Source organism: Nyctereutes procyonoides, unplaced genomic scaffold, assembly GCF_905146905.1.
Source record: "Nyctereutes procyonoides isolate TBG_1078 unplaced genomic scaffold, NYPRO_anot_genome, whole genome shotgun sequence".
Classification (NCBI taxonomy): domain Eukaryota; kingdom Metazoa; phylum Chordata; class Mammalia; order Carnivora; family Canidae; genus Nyctereutes; species Nyctereutes procyonoides.
The window spans coordinates 50716065-50742821 of NW_026575047.1; the positions used below are offsets into that span (position 1 = coordinate 50716065).

Consider the following 26757-nt stretch of genomic DNA (forward strand, 5'->3'; position numbering starts at 1 on the left):
GAACTGTTAATTGGGGATCCAAGAGGACAGAAGACTTTCTGTCTAGTAGAGAAGACATTGCTAACACTAACCCAAACCCTGAATAAACTGGGATGTACCTGGGAGGGGGAGGTGCAATAAAGTGATAGGAACATGGGACACCTTACCCTGAGGGGAACGGCTCATGGAACAGGGTTAGGATCAGAGAAGACCAAGAAATGGCCTCAATGGACTGCAAATTGGAAGTTCCGTCATGTGAAAGAAGTAGACTTGCGCTACATAGCACATCCTGTGGAGCCTTGAGTGGATTGTACTGTCCTGATAGGGTAAATGTCCATTCCCTAGAGATTGCTTAGCAGAGCTTACTCTGCTCAGAGAGCCTTCCTGGCAGTGATTTCTCCCAAAAAAGGATAAAGTACTGTGTAAAGAACTTCCAAACCTTCATACTTGATGATTTGGCATAATACAGAGACATTAGTTGTACTCACCACGGAACAGATTACAGTAGGTACTGATAATGAGAGAATGTTAAAGCAAATGAAAGGACTTCATTTGGATGGAATGAAAGTAACTCTTCATAGGATGTGTACACTTTGGGTTTTTAAAAAGGAACCACATGGCCAAATATATCTAAAAATATTACCTTACCTTCCAGCCATTTCATCCTTTTATATTCTTCACCATTATGAAAATTTCCAAAAGACATCCTAATTCTCTGTCCAGAAGTTTTTTTCTGTTTAGTTCATATGAACAAGATATATTTGCTGAGGTACTATTTATGTTTTAAGTCCCTACTATTTACTTAGGTAAATAGTAGAAGGTCAAATAAGAGTAGCAAAGACTTCCAGGTACCTGGAAGTGACTGTGATTATTCTTTTCCTACACTAGCAACAACTTTTGATTCATCGACAAGCAGAAGCCATGAAAATAGACTTCTGGCTCATATTCACTACGTTGTGTATCTCCTTTTTCTAGGCGAGCACTCTTTTCCATTAGAAAAAAAGAATATTCTAGCAGGCTAATTTATAGATACCTACCTCTATTGGATTCTTTACATACTTTGACATTCATGTCTGTGGAAATTGCTGTAGCTACTGATTTTATTTGTTTTGAACTGTTAACAGTATTGATTCGTTTGATTTAATTAATTTAATCAGGATGCGATTTATCTTAATTTTGATTTTGGTTGTAGAGGTTGGCGATTTGAAGGAGCTGCAGACACTAGACATTTCTACCAATCGTTTGCTAACTTTACCCGAGAGGCTTCACCTGTGCCTTTCTCTGCAGTACCTCACCGTGGACCGAAATCGTCTATGGTGCGTGCCGCGCCATCTCTGCCAGCTGCCCAGCCTCAATGAGCTCTCCATGGCTGGAAACCGTCTTGCATTTTTGCCACTTGGTAAGTGATCGTGTTTGTCTGGCAAAGGAAAAAAAGCCAAAGACCAAAACAGAAAGTCTTTGTGTCCTTGCCTAGGAAGGAGAGAGTAGTTTCCTTCATTCTGTTTATCTTGAATTGTCTCTCTAAATCCATTTTGGTAGTGAACAAAGCATCATTCCCCATTAACAGAGTTTATTTCAATCCAAGATTTCATCTTTTAAAACAAATCTGTGCATAAATGTTGTTTAGGGACAAAATACAGGCAATACGAGAGGATTTACTCTGAAAAAGGAATGAAAGCACACACGCGCACACACACACACATATATGTATGTATTATATACCTAAGACCATAACATCAACAGAGGGTATTGAGCAATAGGAAAGGATAGCAATATGAAAGGATATCTGGTACAAAGATATCCATTTAGATGTTGAATTCTGTGTAGAAAAATTTGTATTGAGCATCCTAATGATTAGCATTGCCAGATAACCAGACTACACAATTTTAAAAACTTTACAATTGGCTGAACTGCCTGCAGAGCTCGAAATGTCACAGTTGCTAGCAAATAACATATTATTCACTGTAGATTTCTGTAGCCGGCCCATTTTAATAAAAGAATACATTTATTTTTACTGAGAATTAAATTATTTTGTTAACTTGTAAGAAACAAAGGTGCCATTTAAAAAGAAATTAAAATATGAGGCCCCACAGAGACCTAAGCTGTCATAGTAAGCCTCCTATGATTTTACTCATAAAAGCATTTTTTATAATGAATAATTTATCCCTGATGGCAGTGAAGTAAATAATTTACTAGTCTCTGAGAGGAAATATTTTCTACCATAATACAGTACACATATTATTTTCAATTAAAAATAACTGGAAAATGAAAATCAATTTGAATAATACCAAATAATTATCCAATTATCCAATTTAAGAAGATTACTTTCCAATAAATATAATTAAATTCTATACTTATAAAATTAGCAAAATGAAATAAAACTATTTCAGAAGCAAGTTATATTTCTAAGAAACCAGAGCTTTCTTTCAAGTGAGAAAAATATCAAATATAAATAGATTAAAAAACATAAAAGTACTGCTGGATAAACCACAGGTTATAAAACAACTACAACAGTCAAGAACTAAGCTACAAACCAAAGATCCAGGTTCTAACCTAGATCCCCCCACTTCACAGTGGATGACCTGGAGTAAATCACCAAAACCTCTCAGAGCTTCATTTACCTTATCTGTGAACCAGAAATAATGTTTATCCTATTGACTCTAGAGTTATTTTGAAGTCTAATAAGATAGCTTATATATAAGAACCATATGCAGATGACCCAACTGAGAAGATAGCTTGTGGATTATCATATCCTCCTTTTTAAAAGTTCTGTCCTCCTTCTCATATTCAAGACCCTCTGTAGTAACCACCAAAACTTGTATTTACCACTTCCTTAGACCTGCTGCCTGTACCAATGCTGACTGCCTACCAAGTGATGGCTAGGATGGCATAGTCAATGCCCATCAGTGAATCAGGGAAAGGGGGGAGGTGGGGTAGTGAAGGATGTGATGATTTGATCTGCGTGATGTAGAACTCAGTGGTCTAACGCCACCATTCAGGGTCAAGCTGGACATCCCATTACAAGCAACCATGCTTTGACTCTCAGGTGTTCCCAGAAACAGATTCACTTGTTAAGTCTGGACTTGCCCATACTATTGTTCGTAGAGTTACTATTCTTACTATTGTTACTACTGAGCACATCTATAAGGAGTGTATCCATTAGTGATACCATTGCAACTATTTATAAGAACAATCATTTACTGAATTAGGTATTCTGTTAGGCATGGTACAGACGTTCTCTAATTTAATTATTATAGAACCTGTTATTACAAAACCTATTGACAACCTTGGTTTACAGATGAGGAAATTAAGATACAGAGAAGTTTAATTAACCTATCTAGAATCACAACTAGTGAGAGACAAAACTGAGTTGCAGACTCTCTCTGATTCTAAACTCCACAGTTTTTCCACTATGACATGCTATCTCCACATCCTGGGCATGATCCCTCTGCAGGGGGACTTCATGTGGGAATGGGGCTGAACTTAAGGCATCTCGGTTGCTCAGTAGAATAAGTGCCCAGGTCTTGATTTCGGCTCAGGTCATGATCTCAGGGTCATAAGATCAAGCTCTGCGTCAGGTTCATGCTAGGCATAGAAGCTGCTTAAGGTTATTTCTCTGCCCCTCCACCCACCCCTCTCTCTGTAGTTCTCTTTAAAAAAAAAAAAAAAGGGAGTAGGGCAGAACCATACTGAGCATCTTTCTAGTTGTATAGCCACTTCCAATGTCGTTTGGGCAACCATTTTGTATTCGAATACTTCTTTGGCCCCTCTCATTGGCCTGATTCAATCTTTATCTCCACTTGCTTAGCAGGATCCGTCTGCCAGAGGAAATGGCCTTGTCTTACTTACCCACTCTGGGAGCCAAGTGCTCCCAGTTACTTGTTTCTAATCTATCATCAGCAGATCCTACAGCAGGAAAAATCTTATAAAAGCTTAGGCCAGAGACCTGTTTTCTAGCTCTTTCTTGGGGTTAGCCATTCTTACTTTGCCTGGCCTCTTCAACCTCAGTGGAGTTCCTGATTCCTTAATTTTGAAGTTGTGCAGTTTATAACTTATTTTCCTTGTATTCTTGTTTCTTCTATCACATATGCTTTTATCTGAAGCCTAAACCATTCATCCAACAACTGACTTTATCCTGCTAGTGGCTCTATTCCACAGCCCCGTTCTCATGTCTCATACCAATGGTATACTAACCAGAGTGCCATCTAGTTCTGGAACCCTGGTTCAGCCTAGAAACCCATATATACTTGGACTTTTTAAACTAAATGAATCTCATTTACCAGTCTTTAGCCTGTGGGCCCTATCTCAGGTCCAACCAAGCTCCAGGCCTTCATCTTGCCTATTCTCCCTACCTCACTGTAGATCATCCAGCTTTGGCTCCTTATTACCCTGGTCGTGCCACTCCTTCTTTCCCGTCATTTTAGCAGTGATACAGCCAAACATGTGCTGTGGTGGGATGGCAGTGGTGCTGGGAGAAAAGAGGTCATTCCAGCAGGAACTTGACCATTGTTGATTTGCAGTGCCAAGGAATGGCCTTGTATATTATGCTGAATGCCTATGGCAACAGATGGCCAGAGTGGCAGTAGCTGGTGCAAGGTGATAGAAATGATTGTTAGATAGATTGGTAGAAGATAGAGTCCACTACACATCACTGCTCTTCTGCTTTAGCACCTCAGTTATTTATTTGCTGGGGCATCTTTGTTCACTGTGGTAAGTGCTGGTTTGGGTGAAGGAGTGGGCGTTTCTTCAGCACTCCGGTTCGGCGGTGAGCAGAGCCTTGCAGATTGGTTTCTGTCTCTAGGTTTCTTGTCACCTGCGAAACCTTGCCTGTGTTTGGAGAAGTTTTCCTTTGTGAACTAGTCAATATGGTGTCAAAGAGCTTGAGAGGCAGGGGGATCTGCACTGGGCTCTGAGGAGGGTCTCTCACAACAGTAGGGCTATCATAGCTCTTGAGCCTAGGGCCACGGACAGCCCAGGAGATGGAAGCAGTTTCACACTCCTCTGGGTACTATCCCAGCTTGCAAGGCTCATGGCAGGACACAGGCCTGTGGATAGGTTTGATTTTACCATAGAAAGATATACAAGCAAGAGGAGGAGGATAAAAATTGTCCACCAAGAAAGAAACAGGCTGCCTAAAGCAATGCTCCACCCTGGTCTCAGACTGATCTTTTGAAAACAGCAGGAGTACAGGGCTGGAAAGCAAATATGAACACTGGTGGCCTTTATACCCTGTTTTATTGGGCAAACCTTTGTAAGGAAGTAGATGAGACAACCAGAAATCAGCACCACCTTGAGACAGCCAGAGAGGGCTTTGGGAGATTGGAGACTGGATAATCTGTGAAGATGATGGAAGTGAATCTGAGGAATATCAGCCATCTCCGTGTTCTTGGTTTTGTGGGGGTTTTTGTTTTCTGTTTTGCCTTTTAATACCACAAGGGTGGCTTTGGAAGGGGAATTCAATTAAGTCTTTTGGAGAAAAATAACTAAATCCATAGCTGTCCTTCCACAGAGTTTGTGCACTTGAAACCTTTCTTTGAACTCCTTTCTGATAAACAAGAGCTGTCTAATGCTATGAACTATGGCGGACAGAGTCAAATGAAGTATGTGGCTGCTGGCACTGCCTTTCCTCAGAGAACTGAACTGTTCTTGGAAACCTAGCAAATGGAGATGCCTCTTTACAAGAGTGAGGACGTAACTGTGTGTATACATGCACACACACATACACATAACTAAAGTTTTCAAATAGAAGTCTCATGTTTAAATGTGATTCTGCCAGCATAGTACAGGAACTCGAAGTCTTATGAAATGGGTAAAATAATACTTCTGTTCTTGATTAGAGGTAGGAGTCCTACTTTGGGGAGTTACTTACTGAATTTGGTTCCTTTACGAAAGAAGGTTGACTTAGAAGAAAAGCCGGTTTTTATGGGGCTTCTTAAAAGAACGTCATATTTCAGCATATTCAAAAAGAACTACAGAAGGTACATGTAGGATGACTTAAATAATATGTAAGACTAGCTAAACCATAATGCTCTTTGAGTACATTCTTTTTAAGATGAACAGATGCATCAAGAAAGAAGGATGTTCCTATTCTAATGATACCATAATTGAGTGACAGGTTAGTCTACAAACAGAAACTTTTTCCACAGTGGTGACTATTAATGAGGAAGACAGGGAAACTAATCACTTGAGTCTCATGCTATGAGATCTACTAGAGGTTTTGAAATGAGAGTATTGGTTGTTGATTCAATATAGTTCTGCACACTAAATAGCTCCCAGAGTTGTGACTCACCTCTGGGCTTCTGAAAGCATAAGAAAATACAAAGGAAAGTTTTTATTTTTTCCTCTGAGGCTTTTTTTACCAAGTGTTCCTGGTTTCTCTTGCATAATTAATAAGCCCGATTATTCAGTAATGTTCACAACGTATTTAATGATGAATAATAGATATAAATATTGTGAGGTCGCCCAGGCATGAATTGGCTGTGGAAGAGCATCCTTTAGTTAGCCCCCAGGAAGTGCTGTGTCATCTAATCTCAATGGTAGTAACTTCTCTAGTTTAAGAAAACGAGAAAGCAAAAGTTCCACCTACGTTAGCAGGTGGAATTTTTTTTTAAGATTTTTATTTATTTGAGAGGGAGAAGGAGAGCATGAGCTGTGGGGAAGGGCAGAGGGAGAAGCAGACTCCCCATTGAGCAGGGAGCCTGATGCAGGGCCAGACCCCAAGACCCTAAGATCATATCCTGAGCTGAAGGCAGTCACTTAACTGACTGAGCCACCCAAGTGCCCCAGCAGGTAGAATTTTTGACTGTTAGATAAACAGTGGACGAATTCTTAACCAAGAACATTTGGCAAATGACACTGAGATGTATAGAATATTCTAGTACATAAACTACATGTAATGAACCCAAAACTTAGCAGAGAATAGCTTTCTGCTAATAAGGGAACTATTTGGGTTTCTAAACCAGTTCTAGAGTTGGTCCTTGGAGATTCTGGTAGTGCAGTATATATTTTCTCCAAGAGTTATGCTTGTGCTTGCAAATGAGATGACCACTCCGTTACTGTTATGGGTTGAACACCATGACTTTGATAGGGAGGTAAAACCGGCCTTTTTATCACATAAGAGGAGATCGCTACCAATTTTCTATAGTAGTTGTAGTTACTTTTTCCTTTATAGGGATTGGATACCTTGTGTAGGAAAAAAAGTAGTTTATGCCAAATAGGGTGCAGTTTTAGAAGTAGCTTCCAGGGCAGCCCCGGTGGCACAGCGGTTTGGCACCGCCTGCAGCCCGGGGCATGATCCTGGGGACCCGGGATTGAGTCCCACGTCGGGCTCCCTGCGGGAAGCCTGCTTCTCCCTCTGCCTGTGTCTCTGTCTCTCTCTCTCTCTGTTGCTCATGAATAAATAAATAAAATCTTTAAAAAAATTAAAAAAAAAAAGAAAGTAGCTTCCAGGCATTTTCAAAACTTATGCTGAAATCCCTTCTCTCATTGCAAATGCTATATAAGACACAAAATCTGTTAACTGTACTTGTTTTTTTCTATTGTTTCTTGTTCTTGTTTGCTGTGTGTCAGCTTACAAAGTAGGGAAAGAATTTCTTTTTCCTATTTTTTTAAAAAATATTTAAGTCAGTGCATGCAGTGAAACTACTCAAACTTCAAGCCAGTATAGAAATTAGATGAAAACCGGCTAATAATCCTGTAATCTCAGACTTAGAGATGAATATAAACTGTACTTTGCTGAACGACGAATGTATTTGATCTGCAGTTTGAAGAACTACTGCCTTGAGGTCATTGTTTAATTGAAGTATTTGCAAAGTTTTGTAGTCTTAAATAAGTCAGTGCTTAAAAAGTTTGTTCTAGGACATACCAGAAGTCCCAGTGTTTGAAATGAGTAGAAGTTATGATGACTGCTTTCCAAGGAGAGACCCAAACATGCCACTAAAATCATGTAATGTACCGTGTTTTGTGGGTATTGTTGGGTATGTCTCTAATCAAAAGGCAAAATGAAAAGGAGAAGACAAGGGTTTGAAAACAAGGCTCAAAAACTAGTTATGGAAAAAAGTGAGAGAGAAATATCCTGTTTTTGAAGTCCATTCAGACCTTGTTTCAAGAATGAAGTTATTATAACTCTTGTATTTCTTCAGGAAATGGATGTTCATTGCTCTTTTTGAACTCTATCTTCTTGCAAGTATTTGTAACAAAAATTTTCCGCTACTTACTTATTTGACCCTTTTCCACTGTCTTTTTTTTTTTTTAAGATTTTTTAATTTATTTATTCATGAGAGACACAGTGGGGGATGGGGGGAGACACAGGCAGAGGAAGAAGCAGGCTCCATGCAGGAAGCCCAACGTGGGACTCCATCCCAGGTCTCCAGGATCTTGTCCGAGGCCCGAGGCAATGCTAAACCTCTGAGCCACCCGGGCTGCCCTTTTCCACTGCCTTAAATGATACCTCTGCTTTTTGTTTTCTTTCATCATATTGGGTCTTTGCTTTTTGCTTTAAGGTTTTCTTAGGAAGTTAATATGATTATTTAATATGGCTTCTGCAGCATGGGCCAGACATTGACTGTACTATGCTAATGTGTGAAGAGAAAAGTTCACCTACAGTATATTTTTGTCTAAATTTTGGAATAGGATTTAGGGGTGGGAAAGTGATTAATATGAAAAAGTTAGCCCTGTTTTCTTTAATACTATTTTATAATAAGAGAGAACTACTGCTCATTCTTTAAAAGGTACAGATGTGATATTGCTATAATGTCCATACTACCCAAAACAACTTACATATTCAATACAATTCCTATCTAAATACCAATAGCAGTTTTCATGGAACTAGAAAAAATAATCCTAAAATTTGTATGGAACCACAAAAGACCCCAAATCACCTAAGCAGTCCTGAGAAAGAAGAACAAAGCTGGAGATATCATGCTGAGAAAGAAGAACAAAGCTGGAGATATCATGCTACCTGATTTCAAAGCTATAGGAATCAAAACAGTATGGCACAGGCACAAAAACAGACCTGTTTTAGATCAACAGAACAGGATAGGGAGACCAGAAATAAACCCACACTTAACATGGTCAGTTAATTTCTGACAAAGTGGCCAAGAATACACAACAAGGAAAAGATAGTCTCTTCAAGAAATGGTGTTAGGAAAACTGTATAGCAACATGCAAAAGAATGCAACTGGACAATTTTATTACACCATATATGAAAATAAACTCAGAATAAATTAAAGACATAGATATAAAAGCTAAAAGCATAAGACACCTAGAAGAAAACATGGTCATTAACTCCTTTGACATTGGTCTTAGTGATATTTTTTGGATCTGTCTCCTCAGGCAAGGGCAACAAGAGCAAAAATAAACAAATGGGATTATATCAAACCAAAAATCTTTTGAACAGTGAAGGAAACCATTAACAAAATGAAAGGGCATCCTAATAAATAGGAGAAGATACTTGCAAATGATGTATCTGATAAGGGATTGACATTCAAAATATATAAAGAACTCAGAAAACTCAATATCAAAAAAAAATAAACAAACTAATAAAAAAAATGGGCAAAAGACCTGAGTAGACATTTTTCCAAAGAAGACATACTGATGGCCAGCAGACACATGAAAAGATGCTCAACATCACTCATCATTAGGGAAATACAAATCAAAACTGCAATTTGACATATCACTTCACACCTGTCAGAATGACTAGTATCAAAAGATAAGAAATAACAAGGATTGGCAAGGTTGTGAAGAAAAGGGAACTCTGCTCATTGTTAGTGGGAATGTAAATTGATGCAGCCATTCAGGAAAACAGTATGGTGGTTTCTCAAAAACTGAAAAATAGAACTACATTATGACCCAGCAATTCTACTTCTAGATATTTATCCAAAGAAAAGGAAAACACTAATTCAAAAAGATGTATGTACCCTTATGTTCATTGCAGTATTACTTCTAGTAGCCGAGATATGGGAACCATCTAAATGTCCATTGAGATGAATGGATAAGGAAGATATAATATATATGAATATTAGTGATAAAAAAAGAATGAAATCTTGCTATTTGTGACAACATAGATTGACCTAGAGGGTATCATGCTAAGTGAAATAAGTCAGAGAAAGACACTATATGAATTCACTTTTATGTGGAATCTAAAAAACAAGAAAAACTAACAATCTAACAAACTTATAAACTCTCTATGTGGTTTGTTCATAAATATAAAGATCATAGATAGCTACCAGAAAATAAACTAATGGTCGCTGGAGTGGAGGCGGTAGAGTAATGAATGCAATAGGTGAAGGAGATTAAGAGGTACAGTCTTCCAGTAATAAAATAACACACAGCAATGTAATGTACAGCATAAGGAATATAGTAAAAAGATACAGATGTGAAATTCAGAAAAATAAGTAGATGTGAAATTTAGAAAACTAAGGATCCCAAATAAGATCTTTGAGCAGGATCTTTCCCAGCAAAGTTTTTGTTAATTTGATTTGGGAACTCAGAGTTTTTTAAATAGTGGCAAGAATGTACAGTACTAGGGAAATCTGGAAGATGTTGTCTAAAGCAAAAACCTGGAGTTTCTATCAGTCATAGTTTTCAGCAAAGTTCTTCAGGTTTTTTTTTTGGGGGGGGGGGGCAGAGAAAAAAAACAGGTACTAGTCCAGCTGGGCAGCAGCTCAGGAAGAGATACAGATCGAAGACATTGTGCTCTTCACACTGTTTCCATGGCACTGGAAGGCTTGCTGTTTTAATTCCTGAGTCTGCTGGACAGTCAGCATGAAATCTTCTCTGAGGGAATTCTTGAATTACTTGGTATTTCTTGAAATTACTGCTGTAAATCTAGACGTCAGAACTACCCCCACCAGCTATCTGATCTTTTAAAAGAAGCAAAGAGGGAAAAAAATCAAAAAATAAAGAAGCAAAGGGATTTTTTATTCGTCACATATCTCCTTGGCAATATCTCCTGATATCATACCTGGATGCTTGTGCACAGTGCCTGTCCCCTGATAGCCACACCACCCATGCAGCTTGCTACGGAGTATTGTCTGCTACATTATGTGGGAGTTCCCTGCTTATATGGAAATGATGTGCTTGGGAAGCTTTCTAACTAACATCATGGTGAACCAGGCTGTCTGCTTTTAAATTCCAGCTCTACCATTTAATTGCTGTGTGATCTTGGGTTTAGAAAGGCTAATTAATTTGTCTAAGTCTCAGGAACAAGGTAAAATGAATACCTAATTCACAGCACTATTGTAAGAATTAAATACGATCCATTTAAAACACCTGTGTCACTCATCAGTACTACATAAGCATGTGGTCAACATGAACTATTTTTATTGTTTTGCTAGACTGTTAGAAAGGGTTGGAGCTGTGTATGTCTTCACTTTTGTACCCCAAGCACCTAGCATAGTGTCTAGCTGATTGCTCGTAGTAATTTCTTTGTCACCTAAACTATGCAACACAAAAAGAGATGCTGGGGGACAAAAGAATTAGAGATGCTGATACTTGCATATTTAAACCAACAGCAAAAGAAGCCTTTAGTCATTCAAATTCATTAAAATCCATTTATTTTAACAGTTGTGATGATCGGTGTTTAAAGCATCTTATTAAATTATAATTCACTGTGAAATCTTACATTGTACAAATTGCGTAGATCAGAAAGAATATGATTATGTAAAAGATTTAATGGAGCATGTATGCATGTGTTTAAAGAAACTAACAGGTGTGTCAACTGTACTTCAAAGATTAAAAAAGAAACTAACACTGTTAAGAAAAGTCAGTCTTGGGTAGCCCCTGTGGCTCAGCGGTTTAGCGCCTGCCTTCAACCCAGGACGTGATCCTGGAGATCCGGGATGGAGTCCCATGTCGGGCTCCCTGCATGGAGCCTGCTTCTCCCTCTGCCTGTGTATCTGCCTCTCTCTCTCTCTCTCTCTCTCTCTCTGTGACTATCGTAAATAAATAAATTAATTAATTAATTAATTAATTAATTTAATTTAAAAAAAAAAGAAAAGTCAGTCTTAGGAAAAAGTAGCTGAAAAGTTCTCTTCATAAATGCCATGTAGGTACATTTCAAACTTATTTTAAAGATGATTTTTGGAATACACTATAAATTACTCCGAATTTGTTGTGAAGAAACCCACATTTCATAGTTACATTAAAAATGTAATCATGGGGATCCCTGGGTGGCGCAGCGGTTTAGCGCCTGCCTTTGGCCCAGGGTGCGATCCTGGAGACCCGGGATCGAATCCCATGTCGGGCTCCCGGTGTATGGAGCCTGCTTCTCCCTTTGCCTGTGTCTCTGCCTCTCTCTCTCTCTCTCTCTCTCTCTCTCTCTCTCTCTCTGACTATCATAAATAAATTTAAAAAAAATAAAAAAAAATGTAATCATGATTCGTAATATATCTGATTGAACTATGATAATTGGTGTGACATAGATAGTCTTCCAAACAACCTATGTGGATCTATTGCTTTGATGTTGTAGTTTTTGTTCCTCCTTTTTGTAGAAAAGGATACAGCATTCACCTTCTGAAAAAAACAAATGAGTTTTATACTGGTTAAGTATACAGTAAACAGATGCTGTTCTAGCCCATGCTGTCATTCTGTGCTTGCTTTTTTTTCTTATTTTTAAGATTTTATTTATTTATTTGGGAGGAGGGACGGGGAGAAAGAGAGAACAGGAGTATGAAAGCCTAAGAGCAGGAGGAGGGAAAAACAGACTCCCCACTGAGCTGGGAGCCCTACTCCATCCGGATCCCAGGACCCTGAGATCATGACCTGAGCCAAAGGCAGATGCTTAACTGACTGAGCCACCCAGGCACCCCCATGCTTGCTTTTATAGTATAGTTAAAAAAGCAGTAACCTAAATACACAGAAGCATTTTGTTCCATCCTCAGCCAGAGCCTTGAAGTTGGGGGGAAAGAAAAGGAATTAGAGTTTGTGCAGGACAGCTAGCTTTTGCTAATTTCGAAGTAACAATACTTTGATCTGTGGGCCTGGGGAAAAAAAAGGAGAAATATTGTGGACACGGTACAGCACTTTTAAAAGCCACATGAAAAAGTTCTGTGTTGCTTTAGCATCTATGCATATGGACAACTTCCTTACTTTATAAAGTTCATGTACTGAGCATTTTTGCATGGGAACTTTAAAAAATATTATTACCTGGTATTCTTATTGCAAGGTAGTGGTATATTAAAATTAACAGAAGGAAGAAAGCAAACCAGCTCGTTAGCTAGTCCATGAATGGTTTCTTCCAACATTAATTATCAAGTGAAGATTTTCCTCTCTTAAGAACAGAAGAAATATTTCAAAGCTTTTTCAGACATAAAATACTTGCATTTCAGCCTCATTATGATTAAAAATACCATTCCATTGTGTTTGGGATTTTGCCAGCGGAAGAGTCTTTGGCTGAGAGCATGCACCCTTGAGGCTATCACAGCTCTGCCCTTCCAGCCTGTGACCTTGACGGGTGGTTGAAAGTGTCTCAGCCTGCCCAGTAGGCTGTGTGTGCTGGGTCAGCTAAAGCAAGACTTGCCTGCTTTTTTTTTATGATCTTGGACTCTGTTTTGTGATCTCTTTATAGTCAGAGGAGAGAGGTAAAAGACTAAGATGTATCTAGAACCAGTTATTATGCAAGGGATCAAGCTTGGCGTATACATTGTTGAGGCATCATGACAAGCCTGTGAGATAAGTAGTATTGTCTTGTTTTGCAGAAGAGATGACAGGCTAGGAGCATGTCATTTGCCCCTCATGTCCTGAAGCAGTTAGAAAGTAGAAAGGCAGGATTCAGACACTTTTCTGACTCCATAGCCCACTACATCCTGTGATTCCAGTACTGCTCTTTCTAACTCTGTATGAAATTGTGTTATTTGGAAAGGCTAAGTGTCTATATTAAATTCTCATGTCTGTATGGTGTTACACTTACTACTGTGTGACAGATTTGATCACAGCTGATTTTTCTTTCAGCTTCAGTTGAAAACAGTCCATTCCATTAGGGGCATATATAAAAAAGGACATTCCCCCAAGTGGTCAGGAGATACAAAAAGAATTCTCTGGAATATCAGAAATCTAAAATAAGATCTAAACCAATTAGCATTTTTAAATCATTGACTCTTCATTTTTTTTCCCTATAAAACTAGGATAGGAAGGAAGACCAAGCCATATAAGAAGTAGGCAACATCAGCTTTTATTTACTTTTGTATTATGATCTGTGCACGTAGACCATTTCATTTGCACAGGCTCTTTTTGTGTGTATTAGAGGGGAGAGGTGCTTCCTCTGTCATGTCTCATTTTGTGTCCTTGACTTCAAGGGATGAATTGCTGTCTCTAGAGGCTGTTGCCTCCAACTCCTTCCCATGCAATAACTATAGAAAAGTGTTAATGCCTTTTGCTGCATGCTAGGGAGAATTCTCTCTTAATTGGCCTTTTGCTGTAGGGCCATACTTCCAAATATGTCACTACTAATAATGAGAATAATAAAAATTGCCATATATTGGAGAAGGTGTATGGCAAAGATTCTGCTTGATAATGTAGAAACTTTGTTAGTAATTCTCACCAAACTTAAGAGACAGTGTTATTGGAGTGCCTGGGTGGTTCAGTCAGTTGAGTGTCTGACTCTTGGTTTTGGCTCAGGTTACCATCTCAGGGTTGTGGAATCAAGCCCCCCCTCAGGTTCCACACTCAGCAGGGAGTCCACTTGGGATTCTTTCTCCCTCTCCTTCTGCCCCCACTCTTTTTCTCTAAAATAAATAAATATATCTTTTTCTTTTTTTAAGAGCATTGTTTTCTCCTTTATATGATCAGGGAAACTGAGGACACCAATTAGGAAATAGAAGAACAGGTATTCAGATCCAGGCTGTCTGACTCCAAGACTGTTCTTAACAACTTTAATTAGTATTCTGCATGCTTTACCTCTGCATAAGCACCAGTAAAGAATCTTTCCTCGAGTCCCATAGGGACTCCAAAGGCAAATCTGAAACGAGGGCTTTTTGCATTTTATCAATGCAGTTTCATTTTGAAAAAATTTTTTACAGTTTTCTATGTGCCTTTAAAGTCCACAGATGTCTATTTGTGATGACAGGATTTGTAGGCACATCAGAGAAGTAGTGAAGAAATCTAGAATAAGAATTCTTTGGGTAATATCGAGACCTTTTTCAGTGCAAGTGGATTCTTGGTATTTCTGTCTCTATTTTTTCCACCTGTGTTCTATAAATTTGTAGCTCCTTATACCAGTAGATACGTTTATATATGTTTATTAATGTAGCAATACACATTATTCATATGAAGTGTATATTCTTATGCTTAAAAGAATATGGTGATTTAAATTTCACAGATTACATTCACTCTCAGTTGTCATAACAACGTGGTAAGGTTCAGGGACTAGGCACTACTATACCATTTAACGCATTGCAAACTGAAGCTCTGTTCACGTGGTTAATAAGTGAAAGAACAGACACATGAACTATGAACAGACAATTCACTAAAAAAAAAGTTAAAATGGCCCTCAGACATATTTGAAAACGTTCACACTCGTAATTAGAGAAATGCAAATTAAGACAATGCCAAGATATCATTTCTCACCTATCAGGATGGCAAAAAATTTTTAAATAGGATAATTTGCTTTAAAAATTGAGGTAGTGAGAAAGGCAATGCCTTCATGCATTGCTGGAGGGGAAGCAGACTGGAGGGAAGTACCTTCTTCAGGAGGGAAGTACCAAGAATCTACCCATCTTTTGACCCTGCAAGTCCACTTCAAGGGGTCAATGCTGAGGGTACACCTCCCTTAATACAGACATAGATGGACGCATGGATTCTTATACTGGTATATATTTTATAGGTCTGTCCACTGAGAGATCCTAGAAGCAATGGTACCCCTCTAGTAATGAGCACATGGCACTCAGATCTTGGTTTATAAACACACCCCAATAAAAGGAATCAAGGCTCCTTGGAAAAAGTAGTTGATTTCAGGGCTAGAGGAATTAAAAAACAAGCTGAGTTTGGAACATTTTGTGTCAGAAAGTAAAGAAGTGCTCAAAAAAGGATGAAAACTTGTTAAAAGAACATAAGAGCCAAGCTTAGACTGCTCCTAATTGCCAAAACTGGAACATTTATTTTGACTGATAAAATAAATCATAATGGTATTGGGTTTTTTTAGTTCTTATGATAAAATAAATATCCATCAATCCATACTGATATAAAAATCAAATAAATAAATAGAAAGAAAGGGAAGGTTCTGCCTTACAGAATAGCAGTTAATAAATGTAGACAGGGACGCCTGGGTGGCTCAGTGGTTAAGCGCCTGCCTTCAGCTCAGGGTGTAATCCTGGAGACCCGGGATTGAGTCCCACATCAGGGTCCCTGCATGGAGCCTGCTTCTCCTTCTGCCTGTGTCTCTGCCTCTCTGTGTGTGTCTCTCATGAATAAATAAAATCTTTTAAAAATAAAGACAGAAAAATGGTAGTAGAAAATCACCATTCAATAAAAACTACACAGTAAGTGTTGCAAACAAGATCCATTGGATGTTAAAGTTAATATGCAAGATTTTGAGGAGGAACAGGATTTTTTTGGTTTTTTTTTGTTGTTGTTTTGTTTGTTTATTGTAAAGATTTTATTTATAAATGAGAGACACAGAAAGAAAGGCAGAGACATAGGCAGAGGGAGAAGTAGGCTCCTCTCAGGGAGCCCAATGTGGGACTCAATCCCTGGACTGGGATCACACCCTGAGCTGAAGGCAGATGCTCCACCACTGAGCCACCCAGGCATCCCAGGAACAGTATATTCACATAGCCTGGGATTGTAGTAATCTGAAGGCTTAACCTGGGGCTTGCAGAGGCTGTGGCCCCATTCCCTCTCCAGAGATCTGCAGGTGGGCCCTCATAACCAGGAAGTTGTCTTCTTCCAGAATGAATGATCCAAGATAGAGAGCAAAGAGGAAGCCACAGTGCCTTCTGTGGTTTACTGGCTGAAATCACACACCGTTTGTGCCTATCCTGCTTGTTAGATATTGTTAAGCTACCACACTGGGGAGGGGCATCTCTAGCCAGCAGCCCAGAAATTATTTTTTCTCTGAGAGTTGTCACTTCCCCTTTTGTTGCCTCCCAGCACTCCCAGCTTTGGTTACTCTTTTTGTGTCTTACTCCAGTGCTAGTCCTGGACAGGATTATCAGGATCATTGTGAGAGGATGAGCAATGGGAAGGAGGCAATATGGACCCTTCCCCACCCTCTCCCACCAGGAACCCTTCCTCACCTCAATCTTCTATCACCCCCTTCCACTTTCTGTACCAGATTGTTTGTCCAGAACCCATCTGTGAACCCATAAGACTTTCTACAAGCCTCTAAGCAGTGATTGTATTGTATAACAGTTAACAGTTTTTCCTGTCCATCTACATCAATATGATCTCTTATTAGATATCTTATAGATATCTTATCTATCCCCCAAAGCCTACCATTGTGCCTAAAAAGTCCTTAATGGGTAAATGGGTTTTCTTTAGAAATGTAAATACACTTAAGAACTTCCCAATTCAGTTATCTGGGCCTCTGTTTTTTCCAAACTATAGGACTAGATGGAAGAGCTTTTCTTTCAGCCTGTTGCCTCTTGGCACTAGCAGAACTCCAGAAATTTTTTCAAAGATTGTGTTCTTGCTTCAGGGAGTAGAGGGTTTGGCAAGACTGCTGAGGACTCTGTTTTGTGGTAGTGAAGACAAATAGCCCCACCCAGTGAGTGCTAGGTGTGGAAAGGAAGGCTGGTCAAACATTCTTGCACACACAGTAGGCAGGAAGGGATTACCTCAACACTTGGAAGTGTCACTGCTAATACCTATGTTGGGCAAAGAGCACCTTCAGTACTCTGCCTGATCTCTTCACCAAGTCCTCTTCCAGCTAGTGCTCCCCCCCCCCCCCATTGCCCAGCTGCTTCTGGGAAACCTCTGAATTCTGTTTCTTCTGGAACACCTGTTCCTGTTGCAGACCCTGCTTTCTGGACCCCCTTTCTCACCTCTTCCCATTCCTGGTACATACTGTTATTTTTTTTTTAAGATTTTATTTTATTTATTCACAAGAGACAGAGAGAGGCAGACACATAGATAGGCAGAGAGAGAAGCAGGCTCCCTGCCAGGAGCCTAATATGGGACTCATCTCTGAACCGGGATCACACCCTGAGCCAAAGGCAGACGCTCAACCACTGAGCCATACTGTTAAATACCAAAAAGTCAACTGAGTACATTTGAAGATTTAATTGGCTTTATTAAATGATAATGGGGCAGCATCCCATCTAGCAAGTTGAAAGGAGCTCCATCAAGTTGCAGAAAAGGAAAGTTTTTAAAGGCAGAGCAGGAGCAGTGAAAAGGAAATTATTAGGAAAGTGCATTGTTTTAGGCAAGGTTGCCCTGCTAGGGCAGAATGGATGGGGTCTAGCAGTAAATTTCCTAGTGCTCACCAGGAAATTCCATATTGACTAGTTAAAGGTTACATTCCTCAGGGAGGTTGAAACTACAATTAGATTAGGTATTAAGGCCCAGTTTGGTGACGCAACCTAGCATAAGTGACTTCATTCTGAGCCTATGGTTTTCTTTGTAACAATACCCATTCCAGTCCTTACTGGCCTACAGGTATTTTCCACCTATTATTTATTTGTTTGTTTGTTTATTTATTTATTTATTTAAATTAATTTTGCCAACATATAGTATAACTCCCAGGGCTCATCCCATCATATACCCTTCCTTAGTGCCTATCACCTAGTTACCCCATCCTCCCACCCACCTCTCTTTCTGCAACCCTTTGTTTGTTTCCCAGAGTTAGGAGTCTCTCATGGTTTGTCTCCCTCTCTAATTGTCCACCTATTCTTCACACCTCACTAGGGGACTGGGATTTAGGGTTCCCTTTACTTCCTCCTCCCTCTTCAGCCTTGGGCAGTTTATCCATTCCTACACTGGCCTAGCTCCAGAGACTTCAGCCCAGCCAGGGCTTGATCCCTATCCCTCCCTCACCCCTGTCTCTGTCTAGGAGAGGTGAAACAGTAGGTGATACAGGGGTAGAACTAAGCCTGGTGAGGCTAACCTGCCACCTTTGTTCATATCACCTTTTTTCTGCTGGAGGAAAATGAAACTGAATGCAGACTTACAACAAGTAGTATTCTTAAAATTGTTAATAAAAAGTCACAACTTTTATGGGGGAAGGAAATTTAATCATATTCTCTTCACAGTTATGTCATTTTATAGTTCAAGAAACCAGATGAGTTGAGTAATTTTTCTGTGGTCACATTTTCTGATGCAGAATCTAATATTCCAGCTGACATAATTTCACACACAGAGTTCAAGTAAATCTGTAACAATTTGTCCTCGAGAATAGAAATTTTGACTCATTCTAATATTATGGATTACATTTACATTTCACACTGTACTGATACGTATTTATAGGAATTATAGTACTTTTCTTTTTAATCCAGATTTAGGTCGATCTCGAGAACTACAATACGTGTATGTGGATAACAACATTCACCTGAAAGGCTTGCCGTCCTATCTGTATAATAAAGTCATCGGGTGCAGTGGGTAAGGCTGATTTCATGTTTTGTACTATAGCTGAACTCTGCCACATTTATTTCTATTTCATTTTTTGATTCCGATGTAACTTAGAAATTGGTAGACTGCCCTGGATCAGATGCCTGTTCCATTCTGTCTTTGGCCTTAATATGCTAAACCAAATACTAGAAGCTAAGAATATTGAGCAAGCAATTTACCATATTATACTTTGAGTTCAGTCAGTAAGCAAGTTGTTTATTATTTTCTGGTCAAAAATGAATCCATGTATACCTTCATAAACTCCATAGTATCAGTCCCTGAAAGTGGAGGAATCACCATGAACTTAAAAGCTTTCCTTTCTCTACCCTCCTTGGCAGTGACAGTTTTACTACAGGAATAGCTCTAGTACCTAGAACTTGACCATTTCAAAATATTTAGAATGCAACATGTGACATAGTCTCTTAATACAAATCATGATCCTAGCAACCAAAACAGATGTTTCAGTTCAAAGGATATGATAGAGTTTTATTTTCAGAGCAGCAATAGTCTTTCCTTCTCAGTCCGGTTTCTGGAAAAGTGGTTTCAGCCTCTCCTTCTAGAATGTTGGGATGGAACCACCTTAAAGTGTTTCCCAGAGTGGTGTGAGATTAATATAGGACCACTCAGCTACCAGAGCCAGTTTAAACGGGCCTGCCTTCTCTCACAAAAACAGCCAAAGGATACTTGGGATACCTTCAAGGCTACTTAGCATATTTGACTCTGTACTTGTGATTCCAGCACCCTGCATAACCTGGCTCATACTATATGTAGTTCTGGCAAGAAGAGAGATGACAACAAACTTGTGCATAGAAGACAGCCACTCCCCTGTTGGCCTGCCTCCAGGGGATAGGCACTGAGCAGCAATTGCTCCAGAGAGGGCATTCCTAGGACTAGTGGCCTTCCCTTAGGAAAAATTATACCATTGTTATCTTGGAAGAGCCTTCGATGACGCTTCAAAGTGCCCATATAGGCTGATGAAATACAACCCCAGAGATGTATTTCAGAACCTTCTGTGAAGTGGAGATAATAGAATGTGCAGTGGGGTTTTTAGCTTAGTGATTTTTCGACAGCTGATTATATGACAGCTGTTAATACTACTCAGTCATTAATCCTAATGAGTTCTTAAAGGATCTGTAACATAGCCTAATTCTTCCAAATGGTAAGTAAAATACCTTCTATCACCAAGATACGTGGAATGATGCAAGCGTGCTCCAAGGTTGAAGGCAGTTCTTCCCACACCTAAGCCTTCAGAGACTGCACTGAATTAGGAATTCAGACTGCACACAATTAAGGAATAGCTTTTACTTAAGATAAAGAGCCTTCTACTTTGTCATGTATTTGTTGTGTTAGTGACTGCCAGAAAGTTTTACATATGCTGAGTAGAGAGACATTTTTTAATCCTTTACTTGGTATTTGGTAGCAGGAGTATTGAACTTTATAGTTAATTTTCTTTGAGAAATATGCAAATTATTAAGTAGTAGTCTACATTTATTATTATTAACATCTTCCTTTGGAAGTAGCAATAAAAAATAAAACAGTTATTCAAAGGATAGTATAAAATAATTGAGTTTGTAATATTAGTAGTTTTTGGAATAGAGGCAGCTCCACTTACAAATGAACTGTGATCCAAAAAGCATTTTTAGTCTGTTGGTGTAAGTCAGTGCACTTGTTAGAAGCAACTCTGGTGGTTATATTCCTGGCCAACTCATTAAAAGGTCATTTAACAAAAAATAAAATAAAATAAAAAATAAAACGTCATTTAACCCATTTTGCACCCCCCGAAATTATATGATATTTTATGGCAAAATGTACTCCAAATTCTAATAGATGATGGCTCTGAAGGTTTGGCAACAGAATTAAGGGTCCCTCTTCTTTTTTATCTCTTTTATCTCTCTTGTTGAATATATGCAAAGGGCCTTCCCCTTCCAAGTCAAAACAGGGCTGCATTGGGAGAAGGAAGGACAAGGAGTAGAACAAGATTCTGAGGTAAACCTGATATATAGAGCAAAAGGGTACTTGAGGCCTAGAAAGTGTGCTTCTTGATTCTGAACAAGAATCTTGGTCCACTTAGCTCATTCAGTTAATATTTATTGAGCAACTACTCTGGTCACTATGTTAGACAATGGCCATACAGTGATGAGTAATGCAATTTTTAATATCTGTCCTTGTGGACCATATAATCTATCCAGGAATCTAAATAACAATAAATAATTGATCAAGCTTAGTGATAATTCTCTTTAAGGAGATGATATTTAAGCTGAGAAACTAAAAATCAATACACTTGGTTCTCCACCGCTCTCACCTATGCTTCTTCGGTGTAGGCCTGGAGTATAAGAACACACTAGCTTCTGTTGTACTGTACCATCTCTGAAACAACTACATTACTTCTTTCTTTCTTTTTTTTTTTTTTTAGATTTTATTTATTTATTCATAAGAGACACAGAGAGAGAGGCAGAGACATAAGTAGAGGGAGAAGCAGGCTCCCTATGGTAAGCCTGATGCAGGACTTGATCCCAGGACCCTGGGATCATGACCTGAGCCAAAGGCAGACACTCAACCCCTGAGCCACCCAGATGTCTCTACATTACCTCTTCTGATGAAGTCTAAGAGAGGGCAGCCCAGGTGGCTCAGCGATTTAGTGCCGCCTTCAGCCCAGGGTGTGATCCTGGAGACCCGGGATCAAGTCCCATGTCCAGCTCCCTGAATGGAGCCTGCTTCTTCCTCTGCCTGTGTCTCTGCCTCTCTCTCTCTCTGTGTCTCTCATAATAAATAAATAAAATCTTAAAAAAAAAAAAAGTCTCAGAGAATTAGAGCAACAGAGCAAAATGAACACAGCACTTTAGGAACATGAGGCACAATATGAAAAAGTCTGCTATATGTGTAACTCACATCTGAGAATAAAATACAGAATCAGATATAAAACTATAAAGCATAAATATAGCAAATGTACAGTTTTAATAAGTCTTAGAAATCTTATACGACTTATTTGTCGTATAATTATTGAGCATTAACTAGCAAGTCAGCACTGTGCTAAAAATTGTGGAAAAGACAAAGATAACTTAGATGTTTATCCTAATATATAAAAATAAGTGTTGATACAAAAAATAAATAGCTTAAGAGAGGTAGAGTGATAGAAATTTAGAGCATGGGACTATCTTTTATGACCTGGCCTTGAAGTTATACACTGTCATTTCTGTTATATCCTGTTGATTACACAGGTCAATCCTATCTATTGCGGCAGGAGACTACTTAAGGGAGTGAGTACTAGGAGGGGAGACTCATGGGCGCCATCTTGGAAACTGGGCTGTCACAGCTTCCATGCATTCAATGCTCTTTGCCAGCTTCATGGAAAAGTATGATTTTTATTTTGTCTGGGTCTTTCTTACTGTTACTGTAGGAGTAAATGTCTTTAGTTCTTCTGTATTTTACCCAGAAAGAGAAGTCCTTCCTATTAGAATTGTAGAGAATGGTAATTGGCATATTTGCTTACTTAGGAAAACATAATGGTAAAAGTGATCCTATACCGGTTCTTCTTTCAGTTGTCTGATTATATGCAGAAAACTGAGCCATTGCTTTGCTTTTCCTTATGTAAATAAGCAATTACAGCTGGATTTGATACAAATTTGGTTTAATGACTTGATTAAATGGTTTGTTAATATAACTATTCAAGGTAACAGAGTTGTTTATGTGAGAAATGCATTCTGAGTTCTGAGTTAAATCAGCAGTCTCTAAAAATAGCCTTGGGGCACCTGGGTGGCTCAGTTGGTTGAGTGTTGGACTCTTGGATTGACTGAGGTCATAATCTTGGACTCAGTGCCCAACACAGAGTCTGCTTGAGATTCTCTCCTTCTCCCTCTGCCTTCCCCTCAAATAAATAAATAAAATCTTTAAAAAAATTAAAAAGTTAAATAAATAAATAAATAAATAAATAAATAAATAAATAGGCAGGCTTGGGACACCTAGGTGGCTCAGTGGTTGAAGGTCTGTCTTTGGCTCAGGGTATGATCTTGGAGTCACAAGATCAAGTCCCACATTGGACTCTTTGCAGGAGCCTCCTTCTGCCTCTGCCTGTGTCTCTGCCTCTCTCTCTCTCTCTCTCATGAATAAATAAATGAAATCCTTAAAAATAAATAAATAAAATCTTTAAAATAAATAAATAGACTTTATGTCACAGTCTCTTTTTATGTGGGGGCTGCCCCCCAGCCAATAAGAACCAATATTAGATACCTGAATCACTCCTTGTGGGGCAAGCACAAAGTAGTATGGCTAGAGATAAATTGACAGATTGAACTGTCAATCAAGAGACAGTTTGAAGTTTGATTCCAACAAAGTAATTAATTGTTTATTTAAACAAAAATATTAATACTCCTTTTAAGTTTTAGAGGAATGTAACAGAATCCAGCATCTTCACAGTATAAATACATCTTTCACAGTATCCAGGATACAACCCAAAATTACATAACATGAATAATAAGGAAAATGTGACTGACCCATTCTCAAGGAAAAGACAATTAGCAAAGACCAACCCAAGAGGACCCAAACTGTTGGAATTGATAGATGGGGATTTTAAAACAACTATTCTCAATGACATAAAGAAAAATAAGTTTGTAGTGAATGAAAAGACCAGGGGAAGAAAGGGAATTATAGGAAAGAAACAAATGGAAATCTTAGAGTTGAAATACAGTATCTGAAATATTTTTCTTACTGGGCTTAACAACCAAATGGGTATAACAGAGGAAAAGTCAGTGAGCTCAGAGGTAGATGAATAGAAATTAATCAGTGTGAAGAACACAGAGAAAAAAGATTGAAAACAAAAATGAACCCAGCATCAAGAATCTGCCAGATTATATTTAAAAAAAAGCCTGATAGAGGTATAATTGGTGTCCCAGAAGGAACAGATTTTTCCTAATTTTTCTCTTGCCTAAGAGAAATGCGGCAAAAATGTTTGAAGAATTAACATCTGAAAATTTCCCAAATATCAAAGACTTAAATTTACATTGAAGCTCAGCAAACCCTAAGCAGTACAAATTATGAAGAAAATGATGCCTAAGCAAAGCTGCTGAAAACCAAAGATAAAAAGAAAATCTCAAAAGACGCCAGAGAAAAATGACAAATTACATATAAAGAAAAATTCAAAAGACTGTTTGTTACCTTCTCATCAGAGACTGTGAAGGCAAGAAAACAGTGGAACAACTTTTTTAAGGTGTGAAACAAACAAAAAAATACAATCAACCTAGCATCCAGCAAAAACACTTTTCAAGAATGCCTTGCTCTTGTCTTTGGTCTCGATTCGCTTCTGTATGTTTGAGCCCCTCTGCTTGTTCCTTGAGAGCAGAGACGGAAAATACCTTTCTCACTCCTGCATCATTTCAGGTAATCGGGATGGATATTTCATCTCTGATGAGGTCAAGGGAGATTGGCCATGCACAGCAGAAGGTCCCCTAACTCATGTGAATTCCTCCTTTACAGCCCGCATTCCTCATAGCTGTGGCTCTTCTCCACCATGAAGCAGAGAAGGCAGTTAATAGATGTATCCTAAAATGAATTTAATTAGCCCTTTATATCCTGTGGTGAAGAGTAGGAACTTGTCAAAAGGAAATTAGACATTATATAAAACAGAATCCGCTTACTTGTTAATGGGAGCCTTTTCAGTGGTTTCACTGAGACACCTGTCTTTTTAATTATGGAAGATGAGGAAAGCATTAGGAAAAATCTGACTTTCAGTTTTCTAAACCTTTTTTTGTTACTCTATATTGTTAAATTCTTTGGGAAGTGTCCACATACAGTTCATGCGTGATTGTATAAAGAAGCAGCAGCTGTTAAGGCAATAACACTATGAAGTATTTCACAAATAACTGGCTCGTTTTTTATTCTGCTTTTTCCTTGTTTTATCGTTTTGCTCAGGGTTCTCATACTATAGTGTGGCTATAAAGTTTGGAAACAAGTAATATTATTTTACCACATATATTAGTCAGGGTTCTCCACAGCAACAGAACCAATAGGATGTGTGTGGGGGTGAGGGGGAAAGGGAGGTGATTTATTTTGAGGAATTGGCTGCTGAGTCTGAAATCCGCAGGGCTGGCTAGAGACCCAGGGAAGAGTTGATGTGGCAGCTTGAGTATGAAGGCAGTTTGGAAGTGGATCTCACTCAGTCTTTTTTTCTGAAGGCCTTCTGAGGCCCACCCACATTATAGAGAGTAATCAGCTTTATTCAGTCTACCAATTTAAATGTTGATCTCATCCATAAAAATATCTTCACAGAAACATCTAGTCTGGTGTTGGACCAAACAAATATCTGGCTACTGTGGCCAAGCCAACTTAATACAAAAATTTAATCATCACACCATGTGTTGTAGTAGATCATCAAAAGAATCATTTATTGTGTGTTTACCTATGCTTCCGGACTTCATGGCCACACTGCATAGTAGCATTTTGGATATGATTCTCTCATCTTAATTTTCTTTGTACTAGGAAAGAGACAATCATTATAAAGTAAACTTGAGATTCATTTCTTCATCTTCACAGAATGGTTCATAAGGGTGATCTTTCCAACCCATGGAAATATTCATACCAAGCTGCAGGTGTGTTATTACAGACTCTCATGCTTATGTGATTACACAGGGCGAACAGAGGTTCTGAGAGCAAGAGGCAAAGGCAAAGTAAATACCAAAGGCAAAAATTGCAAAAGTTTTCACATAAACCTTGACATTATTTGGCCAATGTGTAGCTGGTTTGCACTAGTGTACCCATTCCAGCTGTTAAATTATTGACACTATTAAAGTATTTCTACCCAAGCTAGTGAATAACTCTTGGGCGAAGTCACCTGAGCTCCCCAACTCCCATGTCTGCCTCTCCCCTAAGGTCCACAACAAAGGGTTAATGAGTAATAGAGCAGAAGGCTCCAGGACCTGCCTTAGAAGCATGATACTGTTTGGGCTTTTTTGTTTGTTTTAATAATGTACAAGCATGTACAGTTCATGCTTTTTAGCATACATTTCTGTGAATTTTGACAAATATATAGAGTCATAAAGCCACAACTATAATCAAGATACAAAACAGTTCATCTACTCCAAAAATGTCCTCTGTGTCCCTTTGAAATGAACCTCTCCCCTCCCATTCTAGCCCTGGAAATAATGGTCTGTTTTGTGTCCCTATATTTGCCCTTTCTATAATGTCATACAAAGTGTACTGATACAAGCTGCTATACACATTCATATATGGGGTTTTGTGTGAACATAA

General features: G+C 38.7%; 1 protein-coding gene across 5 annotated transcripts in view; it reads left to right on the forward strand.

Annotated features, from left to right (window-relative positions):
• The window catches only part of LRRC28 (leucine rich repeat containing 28), a 160330-nt gene that overhangs the window by 93450 nt on the left and 40123 nt on the right, over positions 1 to 26757 (forward strand). For 4 of the 5 annotated variants that reach the window (XM_055326365.1, XM_055326367.1, XM_055326368.1 and 1 more), the window contains exons 6-7: positions 1172 to 1378; positions 19407 to 19509. In XM_055326365.1, the coding sequence (XP_055182340.1) occupies positions 1172 to 1378; positions 19407 to 19509 (310 nt within the window). The remainder of the gene's footprint in view (positions 1 to 1171; positions 1379 to 19406; positions 19510 to 26757) is intronic. The other variant, XM_055326369.1, reaches the window with a different exon arrangement.